Source organism: Emydura macquarii, unplaced genomic scaffold (genome assembly GCF_026122565.2).
Source record: "Emydura macquarii macquarii isolate MOO-44397 ecotype Brisbane River unplaced genomic scaffold, CSIRO-AGI_Emac_v2 contig_1146, whole genome shotgun sequence".
NCBI classification, from domain to species: Eukaryota; Metazoa; Chordata; order Testudines; family Chelidae; genus Emydura; species Emydura macquarii.
The window spans coordinates 512,291-528,755 of record NW_027131283.1 but is presented as its reverse complement, the minus strand read 5'-3'; the positions used below and the strand labels follow the sequence as shown (position 1 = coordinate 528,755).

Sequence of the window (16,465 nt, the reverse complement as noted above, 5' to 3'; positions counted from 1 at the left end):
TCAAGTGTCTTAGTTACCATGTATCCAACTGTGTAGGGGTCAAAGGAAAAGAAAAATACTAAATATAAAACATTTCCAAAAAGACCACAAATTTGTTTTCTGTACATAAAAATATGACAGATTTAAAGTCTGATATCTTGGGACCACCCAGAATTCAAAACAAGTGATGTGTCTCATGGGAAAGCCTAGAATGTTCTCTTTCCAATGGTTCAAAGCTCCTGCTTCTAGCCATGATGGATTATGAGTTAATAATAGCACTTAAACCTGCTATTAATGTGGAACTGAATAGTGACCAGCCTGAGCTTTAGATGAGTGAAATTTGGGGGGAGGGAAGAGGAAGGAAACTCTACATTTGGGGGAAAATAAAATATTTTTGAGGTAGATTGATCATTTTTAAATGGTATCTCTTGAAGCTGGATTTGAAATGCTAGAACAAATCCTGAAGATATGCATTATTGGTAAAAGTGCCAATGATGCCGTCAAAGGTTCATGAAAAATTACTGTACAATTTCTTATATTGCTATCATTATATAGGGTAGGTGTGTGTGTTAGTGGGTGCATGTATTGTACATTTATGTATGCACATAGGAACATACACGTTATTCATATTAATATGTAATATATGTTTAAAAGTTTGTCATTTTGTATAGCAAAAGTCATAGGCTACGGGTACACTGACGGCGGCAAAGTCACCGCCGTCAGATCGACTTACCTGGATCGACTGAGCAGTCAGTGAAGACCCACTCAGTCGATCCAGAAGTCGATGCTGTTAATCCACCCCTGCAAGTGGCATAGCGCTGCGTCGACAGGAACGTGGTTCCCATCAGCGCAATGCAGTGAAGACGGCACGCAGAAGAGAAGCACAGCAGTCGACAGGAGTTACGCAAGTGTTCGGCGTAGTTTGCATAATTCCTGTCAACTGCCAACGAATTGCCGGGGTAAGTGTAGACCAAGCCATAGAGTAAAATTATCAAAAGCATGAAAGTGACTTAGGAACCTAAATTCTATTTTGAAAAGTGCCTATGTCTCTTTTGAAAATGGGGTTTAGGCTTCTAAGTTATTTAGATAGCTTTGAAAATGTTACCTATTAGCTGAACAGAACAGGTCTGAGGATTAGCTAGAAACAATTATTTTTTGGCACTAATGAAAAATGATACTCCCCCAGACAAAAAGTAGGATTTGCCATATTAACACCATTCTGAGTGATATAGAGAAGCAAGTGATTTCTCACTTCATATCAAAAGTATCTGATTCACATCCTAGTATTAGCTGCCTTCATGCTGGAATTATTTATTTATGGCCCTCTTCCCCTTTCACCCTTTCTAGCAGCCACCACTTGATATTTTTCTTCAGCATGAAGAGCATTATTTGAATCTCTCCACATCGCATGATTGAAACAGATGGCATGCTACAGTTGTCATTTCAGTGATCTAGGAGCTCATCTTGTCTAGAACGTACAATTTTCGAAACCATACCACAGGTCATAACTTTAGAAAACAAAGTTGGTCTTTAGGCCTGGAGATTGATTGTACTAAATCTACACTGTGGTTAGTTCAATTTTTCACTCAGTGCTACTTCATTACAATATGCTCCTGACTGTGCAGTAAAAACTATAGGTACCATACTGTGGAACTAGGTTACAATACAGTAGCCTGTGATGCAATCAAAACATGGTCAGGTCATACAATGTATACAGAATCAACTTATGTTCTTGAACCATAATACATCTCTGCAAAGTTCCAGGCAGTAACACAGTTAAAACAAGATTTGTACAGTATCGTTTGGATTGAGCTGAAAACTGTTTTAACCATATTGTAAGGAGGCCCTTGAACACAGTAGCATTTAACATGAACTTTTAACGTGTGAATAAGTCTTCATGGGTAATTAAAGGGTTAGATGCTCAGTATGTATCAGCATATCTTCAGTGAAGACAATGGAGTTAGTCTGATTTACCCCAGCTGAGGATCTAGCTCAGTGGGTCTAAAATGTTTCTACAAATAAAAAATAAATCAGAGCACCACCACATGTAGGGCTGAAGGAGCTCCACATTCACCCACACAGATTGCATGTCCCTAGTACCAGTTCAAAGTAGTTGGGTGCTAGGGGAGAGAAAACCGAAGGACTGTTCCAGATTATTTAAGTGGTAAAAGGAAGACTTGAGTGTCTTTAGGAGGACTGTAAGGACAAGAAAGCTTCATGGGGATGGATGCAAGAAAACCTTAAGTATGTAACTTTGGATAAGCATTCGAACTTTTGAATAATTATCTGAACTGATCCTCTGAACTCTCTGAGGTTTGCCCATCACTAATTAGCACTGCACTGACTCACTCATTATGGATTATGTTGAGGAAGTTTAATTCAGACCTTAATTATACTAGTTTTTAGTGGCTTATAGAAAAAATATTTCAATCAGGAGTAGTAAGGATTTTTCCTTTTGTTCAGAAATACCATAATCTTGGTAAAGCATATATAGTAAACTTGGAGTTTCACATTTGTTTTATTTGCGTAGGAAAAGTATGGTAAGCGATTAATAAAGGAAGCATTTTCTGGGAATGATCTTGAGTTATATTATTTAAAATACATCAGACTTGTTAATACATAATAATAACAATAATCATAAGTTCCAAATGCATGTTAATGTGTAGAATACATCCACATTTTCTACTATTATGAAAGCAGAATGCATTTTAGAGGTTTGTGTTGTAGCTGAAATAGAACTTTGTCATTTTGTGCATGATCTGTTCTTCCACAGGCTTGGAATTTTTTGTCCCATTTGCCAGTTATAGATGTTAGTTTGAGCATTAAAGGATGGTGTGATGACTCATCTCAGGAGCAGAGTGAACTGCTTATCCCTACTTTGGCAACAGATATGCGGGATGACAAAAAGTGGATAAAGTTGCATGCTGATCACGAATACGTACTCCAGATAAATTTACAGAGAGTCCAGATGAGGCATCACAAGGTAGAATATTCATAATTTTCATTCTGTAATACACCAGATTTCAATATTCAGTCACTGAGTTACTGGAAGTGTAATTTACCATACAGTAAGTTTCTATTGGACTGTTAATGCTTTCATGTAAATCATTTCTTCCATGATAGTTCTTTGGCAGCCTGGCTCAAAGACAGGAAATGTTAGTAGTGAGGCTGGTAATTTTTCCAGTACCATAGGACTATGGCTCAAATAGATGGAATATTTCAATTGTTTGTTTTTGCCTGGCTAATTGATTGAAAATCCTAAATGAATCAGTGTATTCTACTTTTTCTGACATTTGGATTAGTAACATGCTTTCCTAGAACTGTGATAACTGTATTTAGTTTTGTTTTTAAAGCATTATGATTCTCTGCTAAGTACTTCGCTATTTTTCTGTAATGTGCTTAATAAAAATGTAATTTTCCTTCCATTTTAGTCCATATCTTGGGCTTTCCTTGTGATGTTTCTATAGCCATAACAAACATGTAGTGATGTCATTAAACTTCATTAGGCTTTGCCCCTTCCTTTTTACGTATCACTCTTTTTACTTTCTCACTTATACATGTTACTCTACATTTACTAAAGTGTTCAGTGGTCTTTGAAGATCAAGCCCTTTTAACTAGTCTCAAGTTTGACACATAGAAATTGAGGTACCAAAATCATTACTAACTTTTGAAAATACAAGCCATTTTCTTTTAGCTTTAGATCTCCTACCCAAAAGCTCAGCAGAGGATTAAGTGGTGGCTATAGCCCTTCCATCATGATTCACTTGACAGTTGTAGAATACCTGCATTCATCCCATGCGCCATCAATGAGTTCAATTTCTAGGAGAGCCTGAACCTCCAGACTCTCAAGAAATTTCTTAAGTAAATGCCAAATAGTTGGACACAAGGGGTGAAATCCTGACCCCATCAAAATTGATGGCAAAACTTCTATTGACTTAAATCGGGCCAGGATTTCACTCTAGTTTTCATTGCTAATTATTTTTGGAGGAAAACAGTGCAGTTGTAAATTAAAATGATCAGCAAAATTATTGTTCCTGGTGTCTGAGCAAAATAGATTTTGATTTTTCCTTTAAGAAAATTTGAGACAACTTTATTCTCGTAACCTTAAGTGTAAAACAAGAACAACAGAGAGGCAAACATCAGGGATGGGTTTATAATAGTATTAGAAATTAACTTTCATTAATGCAAGGATGACATCTTAAAAGTACCCTTCTTTTTCAAACAATAGCCCTGACTGCAAGGGCAGCAGGATCAGATTCTGCATGAAGCTTCATTGCTATGTCAATGCTTTTTTTTTCCCTGTGGATCTTTAGTAAAACCTTCTATCTACAGTACACTAAATGAATGCTGATTGAGTGTGCATCATTATTAGTATAGTCTGCTTTCAGCAATAAAGTCACTGTCTTAAAGAATCACTGAAATAATCTTCCATTTTGCTACAGCAGCCTGAAATAAAGACTTGTAGTACTGTCATTGTCTTCATATTAATCTTGGACAGTGTTGTTAATATTATTTAAAGATGCTAGGAATACAATTAGCCATTCTTGAGAAAATCGCATTCACTGTGTTTTAGGTTAAATTATCAAAAGAAGCAGATTTTTCATTCATAATTTAATTTGCTTAGAAAATGAAAAGAAACCTTTGCAACAATATTTGGACTAGTATCTTGTTTTCTGTTTCATATGTTCCTGTGGATCACATTTTTTTTCAAAAGTCTTTGTCTAGAAAAATGACAAAAATGTTCTAGTTTTAGTTCAGTTCAGTTCTAGTTTTCTGTAAAAGTTTATCATCATGACCTTTATGATGGTGTTACCATACAACGACAAATGGTGGTTTGTGTGGGAGATTCCCAATTGCATTAACTTGTATTTTCTGCCTAACAGGGAAGGCAAGACAGTAAAGCAGTTACACCTCGATTCCCCAAAGCCAAAGATGAAGGGTGGTTTTTGATATTGGGGGAAGTGGATAAAAAAGAACTCATTGCCCTGAAGAGAATTGGATATGTCAGAAATCGAAATGCTGTCTCCGTTGCCTTTTATACACCAGAAACTCCTGGAAAGTAAGATGAGCTTTGAATTAAAATTAGAATTAAAATCCAAATGTTTGAAATTAAATGTTGACTTCTTTGAAAAAGAAACTGATGCTGCCTCTATTATGTTTTAGGTATATCTACACATTGTATCTCATGAGTGACAGTTATCTTGGCATGGACCAACAATATGACATTTATCTGAATATCAAACCAGCCAGCATCTCAGCACAGATCAGCACTGAGGTCTCTGAAGCTGTGAGTCACCTGGCTCTGAAGTAACATGACCTGAACAATCCATTTGAAAGAAGTAGTCTTGAAACCTGGATGTTCAGTCATTCTGGACAAGAGAGAAATTATGTTTACCTTAGTCGAATCAACTTCTAACCTCGAGACATCTAGGAAATTGAAAGTGACTGCTGTATTGACTCTAGTAACACAGAGTTAGCCACAGTGGCCTTAGCCTTTTACAAAGTGTTGCCTTTTATCATTGCATCTTTGTACGATTCTTGAAATGTAAAATGGATCTGTTGTACTATTAATATAAATACCATAATTGTATGTTGGTGGATCAAAATAAGAAAGTAGTAGCTATTTTAATTTATACACATTTAGTGCTATAGTCTTCATTTGAAAATGATTAATCTGTAGCCACTGTGTTGGTATTGTTTAAATAGTATTTTTTTCTTAATTTATGAGAATTCAAAACTTGACCTAAGAACTGAGGGAAAATATTGCTGACATGTTATTTAGTGTTATAATAAGACATATCTGTAAGAAATTTGCTACACTAGACTTTTCAATGTAAAATGTATCGGATATATAGTGATAAAACCCAACCTTTAAGCATACCAGATGTTTTGCAGGTGATCCTACTCGAAAACATTTTCAAGAACTTATGTTCATTATACATTTAATAAATCTTGTCGTAAAGTCATGCCAAATAATCAAACTGATTTAAAAATGAACAAACCATACAAATACAGTGCTTATAAATGATTATATACATTTCTCTTTTCATATTAGTACACCAATTTCCTGAATGTTAATGTTTTTCTGAATTGTTAAGAATGAGTAACTGAGCTGCTCATTAGTTATTTTATTTTGTCAATCTAGTGTAATGCAGTCATTGTAGCTCACAATAAATTATGGACATAATACCCCCATAAATAAAATCTCATATAGGATTGTAAACAAAATACCATGTTAAAAAGAGTTAAGATTGAGAGTGTTTCAGGAAAGTCCAGCTAACACCCAAAAGTTAATATTACACTTTTATTACAAAAATTCTGTACCTTTAAAAACGCCCATGTGAATGTTCAGACAGTCACACGATATATGATCATTTGCTTATACTTTGAATGGTACTTTCTTTTATTTAGATTGTAAGCTCTTTGGATCAGAGACTGTCCTATGTGCTTGTATTACACCTAGCAATTGGAGGCTGCTGCAGTACAAATGATATATAATCCTAGCTTCTCTTTTGGTTTTGCTTGTGACCTTGAATGAATAGTTTTGCTATGTCACTCTTCAATATCACCCTTACTACACTAGTTTTATAAATAATTGGGCACTGTAGTGCTACTCCAGCACCTCTTCTTCTTCTAATGTTTCCTGTGTGTTATAGCACAATCCATTTAACTAAATCTCTTGGCCAGAATTTTCAAACCTGTGTCCCTAAAGTTAGACTTCCAAATCCCATATTTATTAGAAGTAGCTGGATTTTCAAAGATATTGAGCTACCCCCACTTGGAGTCAACACTTTGAAAACATCAGGCCATTTCTATTTAGGTGCCTGGGTATGGATGGAGGAGCCTAACTTTAGGCACTCAGCTTTGAAAATCTCAGTCCTGTCTTTTACCTAAAGGTAAGTGGTATCCCCTGTGATTTTGCTGTTACCTTCATTGCACTTCACATGGCCAAAACATGGAATGCAGTGAAGAGCTGCTGCTTGCCAACTTCCCCAAGAAACTAAAGAATATTATGTAGGTTGTGCTTTAGGCATGAGACTTTCTGCAGTGCAGTAAAGTGAAGGCCAGGTGTTCTTGCAAATCCAAATGGCATGCTCTAAAATTTAAGGGAGGGGGGAAAAAGATTCTTATCCAGAGGTTCAGAGATCTTCAGATAAATGGGCCTCACCTGTATTCAATTTACAACTAAATGTTAAATTGTTCCAAAAAGTGTTTATATTTGAGCATTTTTAGCTATAATGTTAAATTAGATGTAATTATATGTTTCACTAATCCAATGCAACTTTATTGCATAAGACCTCAATCCCTGTGATGGCAACATCTTTGACAGGATGTCCAGTAATACAATGAGCTCATTAGCATCTTTTCTAGCCTGCTTCATTTTTAAGGTAAGACTACATAATGTGGTGATTTACTTTTCACCAAGCAGATTTTGGAAAAATAAAATACTTAGGCAAAGCTTCACTCATCCACCCAGATACTTTAGAAAACTGTATTTCCATGAAAACCATATTACTCTGCACGTGACTTTCAGAGGAACTGAGACACAGTTCTTAAAGGAAATCCTTGGATTGCAGTAAACAACATTTTCCATCAACAATTCTAGTTAATTAAAAGAAGTACAGCTCTCCCATGATCTCATAATATACCATGGTGATGTTCTTTGCTCTTGCCAACTTTGTAAACTGCATGCCACGAAATTGTTATACATCTTTATCATAAAATCTTCAGTCTTCTGTCTAAACGTATTGCAGTTTTTCATGCTGGAAATTAGTTGTATGATTTGGATTTCAGTTTCATCCTTTTGTTGTGATTGCCTGTTGTGTTAATTGTTTTTGGATAGATCAGTCTATCTCTAAATAACATATTTGAAACACTCTTGAGAGTTCATTGCAAAAATATTGGATTTGTAAGGATAGAGTCTGAAGTAATGCAATATGAACTGAAGCAAATTGATTGGAATCAGCTTTTATCTAAAAAAATTTACTAGGGGAAATTATGCAGTATTTAAAACAGCTGCTCATATGGAACAATCAGTATATTCGATCCAATGATATCTAAGGGTGAAAAATGAGAGCAAGCAGTGACTTGCTGTAACGAGGATGTGAAAATCAGACAAAAAGGAACAGAAAATAGGTACAGATTACCTATGCTGTTCTGTGATGTTGCTGCCACCATTGTGGATGAATGGGTGAGTTGTTCTCATGAGTCAGGCAGGTGGTCACCAATCCAGATGCAAGATTTTAATGCCTAGTTTCTTGTTCCAGTTTGCAGGTAAGCTTCCCAATTGTTCTCTGCTGAAGTGCTGTCTTTCTCCCAGGCTGGGACAGGAAAGGACAGAGAAATTTCCTCCCAGAAAAAGCCAGGAAACAGCCACCAAAAACTACAACCAGTTGGGTCTGTCTTCCCATCTTGCTCAGCTGTAGCCTTGTGAGGCACCATTGTAACCTGGCCTGGGTAGGGATAGGAGAGGCTCTGAACCAATGGACCACACTCTGCTTCAGCAGCCTCTGAGGGTATGTCTCCACAGCAAAGAAAAACCCACACCTGGATCATGACAGCCAACTTGGGCTCGCAGGCCTTGGGCTGCAGGGCCGTTGCAGTGTTGTGTAGATTTCTGGAGCCCAGGCTCTAGAACCATGCAGAATTGGGGGCGGGGGTCCCAGAGTCAGGCTCCTGCCCAAGCCCCAAAGTGTACAAAGCAGTGAAACAGCCCTGCAGTCTGAGCCCTACGAGGACACATTGATGGCATGGGCCAGCTGAATATTTTCTTTTGTCGTGTAGACATATCCTGAGTGCCCTCAGAAGTCCCACAGGAGGTCCCATCCCTTCTTAACCCGTTTCCTTAAGGCAGACTCCTGTAATAGATTCTTTAAGTCTCTTGTTCCAATTTGGAACTTGTGCCTGGTGATAAATGCAGTCTGCTTTGAGATGAGCTTTACTGTTCCAATCTTTTCCTGCATTGAAAGTTGCCTCAACAGTGGCCGCCACCTCAGCCAAGAGAACTGAGAAGCTTGCATCCCTGATTTGCAATCCTCTGTACCTAACTTTTCATAAAATAGTTCTGAATGTACCTGAGTTTTCTCCCAGAGATGGTTTTTGTCATTCCACCTTAATCAGGAGAGCTCTTTCCACAACTTCTGTCCCAATCCCAAAACCAGACTTGAGATCACTGGACGTGCATCAAGTACGTAGGGTCTTCCTTCCCTGAAATGAATCTTTCTATGATTCTAGGTTTCAGTACTGTCTGAAGGGTCTGTGTGATGCAATATACAAACCCCTCACTGGGCTGGATGGCGTTAAAGGACAGTACTGGGCCCAGCTAGCCCTTCAACCCTGCAGATCATGCTCCAAGTGGAGACAAGGTTGAAAAGGGAGTAACACAGCTCAGAAAACTGAAGGCTCAGAAGAAGTAGAGGCCTACCCTGAAGGCTCCTGCCCAAAGGGGCTAGAGACAACTCCTTGAATTACAAGGACTGTATGATGAGCTTGGCTGGGCCTGATGGTTTGGGTTTCCTTTTCCGTATCATGGACCAGAAGCAGAGGGAAGCAATGGGAGGAAGTGACTTGGGCAGGGTAACTCAGAGGATCCTTCCCCAGAGGTCAAATGCTGCTGACCCTCCTAGTGCCCTGGGTCAGAGCTGGTGCAGTGAGCAGGCCTGAGCTCCCCTACCAGTGCCCCACAACTGAGTGGACACTAACCACTAGACCTTCCAGCCCACTGAGAACTCTAATACAGCCTCACAAAGAGGAGAATATGTCCAGGTACATCTTTCTGGGTCAGTGGCTGAATCCTGCATTCTCATACATTTACAGGCCTTCCCTGCCCAGAGAAATTTCGAAGTCACTTTACCCAACCAATGGCCATAATAGTCAAGTGTGGGGAGGCCTTAGTGGACATGGCAAAACTGCTGACTGAATTCACTCATGGGAAGCTGCTGCTTTGGGAAAAGGTCCGCTTGCTGCAACAGGCTCAGACATCTTTCCCCATTTTTTTCCCTTTCTGTCACTTTAGCTTAACTCCCACTTAGGTTCCCCACAGTTACCCTTTCCCTCTCTGGGCATGGTCACTGCTAGTCTGGTGACAGCCACGTCACAGAAAAATAAAACACATTTTTATCTCACTAATTGTTCTATGATATGACAAAACCAGTGCAGATACAGTTCAAGGTCACTGGGCTCAGGCAAAGAATCAGGGTAGTGTAGGCAATCACAGTTTGTCTCCAACTTTGGAAAATCTTGGTAGGAGGGAAACCTGAAAACAGGCTGCAAGGAGAAAGAAGTTGGCATGACTATCCCAACTGACATGAAGAGGACTTACCCATTTTGGTATTGCATTTCACCTTTCACTCTTAATGAGGTTGTGTAAGAAAATTGGACAGATAGTTTAAAAACTACATAATTTTAATAAAATAATTGTGACACCCTTAAGAGTAAAGGGGAGACTCAGAGAACACCCCAGAGATCTACAGCAATAGTAATAATCCACATACTATGCAGCCAGAGAAGATAAGGGATAAAATGATCATTCCCATTAAGAAGAAAAGTGAGGGACACAGAGACAAAGGGAAGGAAATGTAAATTATAACTGCATCTACTTTTATAACATGATGGGGGGAAAGGGGGGAAGAGAGATTTTGTTTAAATCAAGACTAGGATGTCCTGGGATAGAAGATGAGGATTAAGAGTGTGTGCAGATGACACCAAGGATGGTAGTTAGGGTAGAAGGTGAGAGGTTTGTAAAATTGACATCCTATCCAACACAGATGACATAGAATGAAGACTCCACGTGGATAGAAGAAGCAAAGAGAGAAATTAGAAACTTTTATTAAGTAGAAATCATAGGGTACTGCAAAGTCATTATTTTGAAGTACGGACATTTTAATGCAGTCTAGAAAGAAGGTGGAATATGGAAGGCAAGTTAACTTCCTTGCATTCTAGCAAAATTTCTAGGAATGATGTCATATGTAAAAAAGCATGCCTAAAACTTCAAGCTTGCTTTTATTGAGGGGTGGTCATTTTATACATAATTGGCATTCTACTACCAGATTAAACCAAAGTTTAAGAGGACATAAATCATAAAGCTTTCCAAAAACTATTTTCTGCATTCTTCAGTGGAGGATGAAAGTTTAAAATGTGAACTCTGGTTGGAAAAATTCAGAAATTCACTCTGAGGTGGAAGGGTGATAGATGGCCTACTGTATCACTTAAAGCCTGCATTGGGGCTATACAGAAAGATTACAAGAGTTTCAGTACCTCCTCTGTGCTGTAGACTGGAATCCTGTGCCAGCTTTGGATATAACAATGAGCAGGAGGGATTTGGAGATGGAGCCATGGAATATTCATCTGCACGGATCAAGAGGACCAAAAATCCCATATGCAGTGATGAGAAACTGCATCTCTACCACTAGACCCCTCACTTGTGTAGTTCCTCAAAGATCAATTTTCTCTCCAGTCCTTTTCAACATCTACATGCAACCAAAAGATGATCTGGTCAGATGACATGTGCCAGTAATATGCAGCTGATATACAGCTCTACCTATCCTTCACTACATACAATCACACCGCTCCCACCAAGATAGCCCAGTGCTTGGATGAGATCAGCTCTTGGATGAAGAACAGTTGGCTGATGGTGGACCCAAACAAGACAGAGGTGATGCTGGTGGGCAGAGGAAAGTATGCTGAAGAGCCTGCAGCCACATTGCAGTCTTCATTGGTTGAAGATACGCACCCACAATTGGTCAATTCAGTCTATAGCCTAGGAGTGTGCTTGGATTTCTTGCTGACACTGAGCTCTCACATAGCAGCATCTGCTAGTATTGCTTTCTGCCATCTCTATGTGGCTAGGAGATTCCATCCCATCCTGGCAGACAAAAATCAGTTATTTGGCCTCAGTTACGCATGCCTTTGTCATCTCTCAATTGGATTACAGCAGTGCAATATACCTGGGCATGAAGCTTTCAGCACTTAGGAAACTCCAACTAGTACAGAAGGCTGCAGTGCATCTCCTCAGCAACACAGGGTACATCTTCACTGACAGCAGTGAGATTGATTTATCCAGATAGACTGAGTGGAAGTATAGATAGAATAGAGTACCAGCAGAGGGAGCAGCAGCTGACTATTCCAGTCAATAGATACTAAGAATTTTCCAGGGGAGAGGAAAGCCTACAGCTAAGTAAGTGATTAGACAATTTGTGGTGGATTAGGCAAAATATCCTTCCTGTGGAATGGTGGATGACAAAGCAAGATGTCAAACTAATTTCTGAAAAAGGGAATGCATGCACTCCATGTAATGGAGGAGAAAGATCTTCTGAAATGGGTTTGGGGCCTATAGGTTGCACAGAAAAGCTTTTTGTGCTGCAGTAGGCTGAGCAGAGCCTTTCCTGAGACTAGCCCTCATGACATTCAGCTTCTATTGTGTCAGCTATGTGTGACTCTGCTCCTGTCTGTCTAATATGTAGGTTTAATAAGTTAGTATATCTTTGTAAAGATGTGATCTTAATAATAGTCCTCATCCCAGAGATTACAACATTTCACTGGTGCTACACTGATACAGCACCAAATTCTCTACTGGTGCAATGCCATTGACATCAGTAAAGCTATACAAACAGAGAAACTTTGGCCCCACAGTTTTGTGAATTACTTCGGGATATTTGGTGATGAAAGAAACAGCATTATTATTAATGGCACATACTGGTGGCAGATTGAGGTTAAACATCTGTGTCTTTGAATGTGAGGGGAACTTCTATTCCAAGAACAACTTTTGGAAGAAACTGTAGTGTTTTCTACCAGTTAAATCCCTGTGTAAATAATTCCTAAAGAAGATTCAATCTAGAGAGAGGTAACAATCTCTATAGAGGAAGGATTCTCCACAGTGATTATATCTCTCAGCAATTAAATGTGTTTACAAGAGTCTTGTACTCAAATCTCATAATGAGTTCCATAGTCCCTCAATGTAATTTGAATCCAGTACTCTCAAAGTTAGTGAGTCCTCCTAATAAACCTTTTCTTCTGATTTTATAGACCTGGAAAATCACAATCTTCTCTGCTGTGGGTGTGTTAAAATTGAGATGAAACCTTTTCCTACAGTCTTACGCTGTCTACTCATTTTTATATTTAAAAAATAAAATTACCTCTCACTCCCTGCTAAACATAGACCAGAAGTATTAATATATTATTTCGGTACAAGATTCTACCCAGTTATTCTCACCAATAAAAGCCAAATAAAATTTCTCTTAATAAACCCAGACTACAATAATGGAGTTTAAACCCTAATTGAGAGTATGCAGCAGCCTTTACTATTCTGATATTTTTACGCTTTCGCAATTTCTTCTGGTCTCTCCATAACTCAAATGTTGTCCTACAGAAAGTTTTGGAATATAAAAAACTGAATAAAATGTAAGGCCCACTTCTTCCCTTGGTGGTTGTTCATTTGGGTCCAGACCCATCCCTGCTTTCAGGGTTGCAGAAGCTCCTTGGGGAGCAGAACTGTGAGGTCCTACTGAACAGTGAGAGAGTTGGATGGAAAGGAGTGCAGCATGTGTGGGAGTGAAGGTTTTGGATACAGGAGGCTGGGGTCTAGTGGGAATGGAAATCATCACTGTCTCAACTGGGCCATCACTGTGTGGGATTCTCTTATTACTCCCCAACACCCGATAGGCTACTTAAGTCAAAGGGTTTCCATATTTAGTTGAAAAAGCTGTGCAGATATTCTACCAGAGTTTAATAAAATATCCAAGCTGTCTGGCTTTGAAAGGCGAATAAGGCCAGGAAGGGGAGAGCCCTAACTTCCATTATAGTTGATTACAAGGTACAGCTTCCATTTTCACACTCGGGTTTATTTCTTTCCAGCTCAGACTTGTTCTTGCTGTTCATTAGTTATACTACTGAAATGCTGAATCATGAAAGTGCGACCACGGAATGTATTAAAGAAAATTGTTGCCTGAGTTCTGGTATGTCCTTTCCACATGTTATCTTCAGACATTTTGTGCTTGGCAGGTTAGGAGTTACGAGAGAAAGCAAATGGGAGTGGACTGAAGGGTTAAGGCCATGCTACAACAGAGTATTTAAGCACGTGCATGAGTTTAAACATGCAGAGCAGCTACCATTAGCTTCAATAGGAGCTGGAGGCGCTTAGCACCTCAAGATTTGGCCCCACATTTAGATTATTCCAGCACCTGGCCCAACAGTGCAGTTAATTTGTGAAGTGTCAATTACAGTAATCCTTTTAAACTCGGTGGTATGATGCTCTCTGCCAATCCCTGGTTAAAACCTGAAATGGAAACTGGACAGGGTAGTCTGAACTTCTATGATTTTTTTTTTTGAAGTGTCTGAGAGATGCACAGATATGGTGTGTGCACTGTGTTGATTCTGTACACTTTGTGATCAGTGTGAATACCAGTGAGACACGATACGCCCGATTTGCACATCAATAAGGTTTAATGTGCAAGGTTTTCTATAAATATACTAGTTAGATACAAAGCCTAAAATTAAGTACAATATATCATACTCACTAAGCCTGGAGAGCTAACCAGTTACTCAGAAGGCTGTATACAGGAATGGGTTTCTTCAGGGGCCCGCCAGGGAGTCAGTGGATCCTCTGGTCCAACTGGCAGCACCTCCCGCGGAGTCAGGTGTTGATGGAGCGCCCCCCTTTGTCTAAGTGGTGACTACTTATACTCTTCCATAAACAACCTTCACCTAATTATCTCTCTTTCATTATCATATGTGCTAATTACCTACATTGGGTTTCCACCCTTAACTACAGTCCATTCTCACCATAATAATTGGGGTCGTCAAAACAACATCTGGTGATAGGAGGGGCGGAGTAAAAGTATGCTCCTTGGCAATGACACAGCGTAGCCCCAGACGTTCAAAGATAACTTCTTGTTCAACTTCTTGTTCCCATCACCGTTATCTATGTGCAGCTGCAAGAAATACAGTATCTGTATTTTGTCTTATGTGCCGTGCTATGCAGAAACTGAGACATCTGTAAGGTTATTCAGTCTCTGCCAACTGGAAGATGTCATGCTACAGGGGTCAGAATAGCCAAGCAAGCAACTGAAGCTATGCTAGGCCTGTAGGACAGTGGTCAAGCAACTCAAATTGTACTGGGCCTCCAACACAGTGTATATACAACATTATCACAGGGAGAAGTCCCCACAAGTGACAACATTTTTGCCATCAAGGCTGCTTTTTCAGATAGCCGTTCTCCAGAACCAGCAGGTTCTTCAATAAACCCCAAATGCTGGGCTACCCACAATTTTTGTGTAACTATATTGGTTTAGAAACTGACCTAACCACCTCTGTGGACACAGTTGTACCAACACAAAGTGCTAATATCAGTGTAGTTTTTTCAGAAACTTTACATTGGTACAAAAGCTGTGTACAGACAAGCACAATGCCTCTGAGACTGCACAGAGAGACGTACAGAAAACATGGTTGATATTAATGCTATAAATACACTAACCTACTCTTTGTTTTTAACGGTGCTCGTGATACATTCAACACTGTGAAACTACAAAAGAAAGTCCAGTCCCTGCCCCGAAGAGTTTGTTCTGTAAAAAGAGAAAGGAAGAGTAGGAGGGAGAAAAACTTTGGTCTGGGTGTGATTGCCCACAATCTGGGAAAACAAAGATGATAAAAGTTTTGGGTTTGTTTTTTTTACATTTTATGTTGGGATTTTCAAAAGCACTCAGCAATGGCCTAGCTGCTCCCACTGAAGTCATGGCAAAACTCCCATTGACTGTAATAGCAACAGAGTTAGGCTAATATTTGAAAATTCCATGCATGCTCGCTCGCTCTCTCTCTCTCTCTCTATATATATATATATATGTATATACACACACACACCATGATCCCAAATTATCTTACAGCCATGCAATTATAGTTACTTTGTAGGGGACGCAGTACAGAGGTGAGTCTTCAACAGGGTAACATGAAGCACTGAATATTTTTTTCTAACCACAGTCTAAACTATAGTTATAAACAGCATTCCTTATCCATGAGCATATTAGCATCTTGGAAGTGAAATAACTCATTATCTGGCATATACAGCCAATGTGAGATTATGCTTGCTTTCTCATTTAGCTCCCAGAGATGCATTCTACCAATTAACGGGTTAAACTTGTTTCTGATGCCAATAGCACATGGCGAGTTCTTTTCACACAGCTCAATGTATTTGTCAGCAAATCCAGCTCATTAGGGGCTAATTACTCGATGGAATATTGCAGCAATATCAAATTCCGATAAACGTTCATCTTTGTCATTGTAAGGATTCTGCAATTAAGCCTTATTTTATTTTCTTAAATAATTCTGAAGTAGGAACTGGGAGAGCAGTGAGAGGACGCTGTCCTCTAGCGAAAGAAAAGACTTTTTTATTCTAGGGCAGGATATTTCCCTAATGTACATTTTCTACTGCTTTGTCCTTTCTAGTTTAAAGTCCCCAATGCCATAGGTTTCCATCCCAACCATGGGAGACTTTGAC

General features: G+C 39.1%; 1 protein-coding gene across 2 annotated transcripts in view; it reads left to right on the top strand.

Annotated features, from left to right (window-relative positions):
• The window catches only part of ASCC3 (activating signal cointegrator 1 complex subunit 3), a 479,889-nt gene extending 471,796 nt beyond the window's left edge, over window positions 1-8,093 (top strand). For both annotated transcript variants that reach the window (XM_067546516.1, XM_067546517.1), the window contains 3 exons: window positions 2,753-2,962; window positions 4,863-5,038; window positions 5,143-8,093. In XM_067546516.1, the coding sequence (XP_067402617.1) occupies window positions 2,753-2,962; window positions 4,863-5,038; window positions 5,143-5,290 (534 nt within the window). In that variant the 3' untranslated portion in view covers window positions 5,291-8,093. The remainder of the gene's footprint in view (window positions 1-2,752; window positions 2,963-4,862; window positions 5,039-5,142) is intronic.
• Window positions 8,094-16,465: the final 8,372 nt, after the last annotated feature.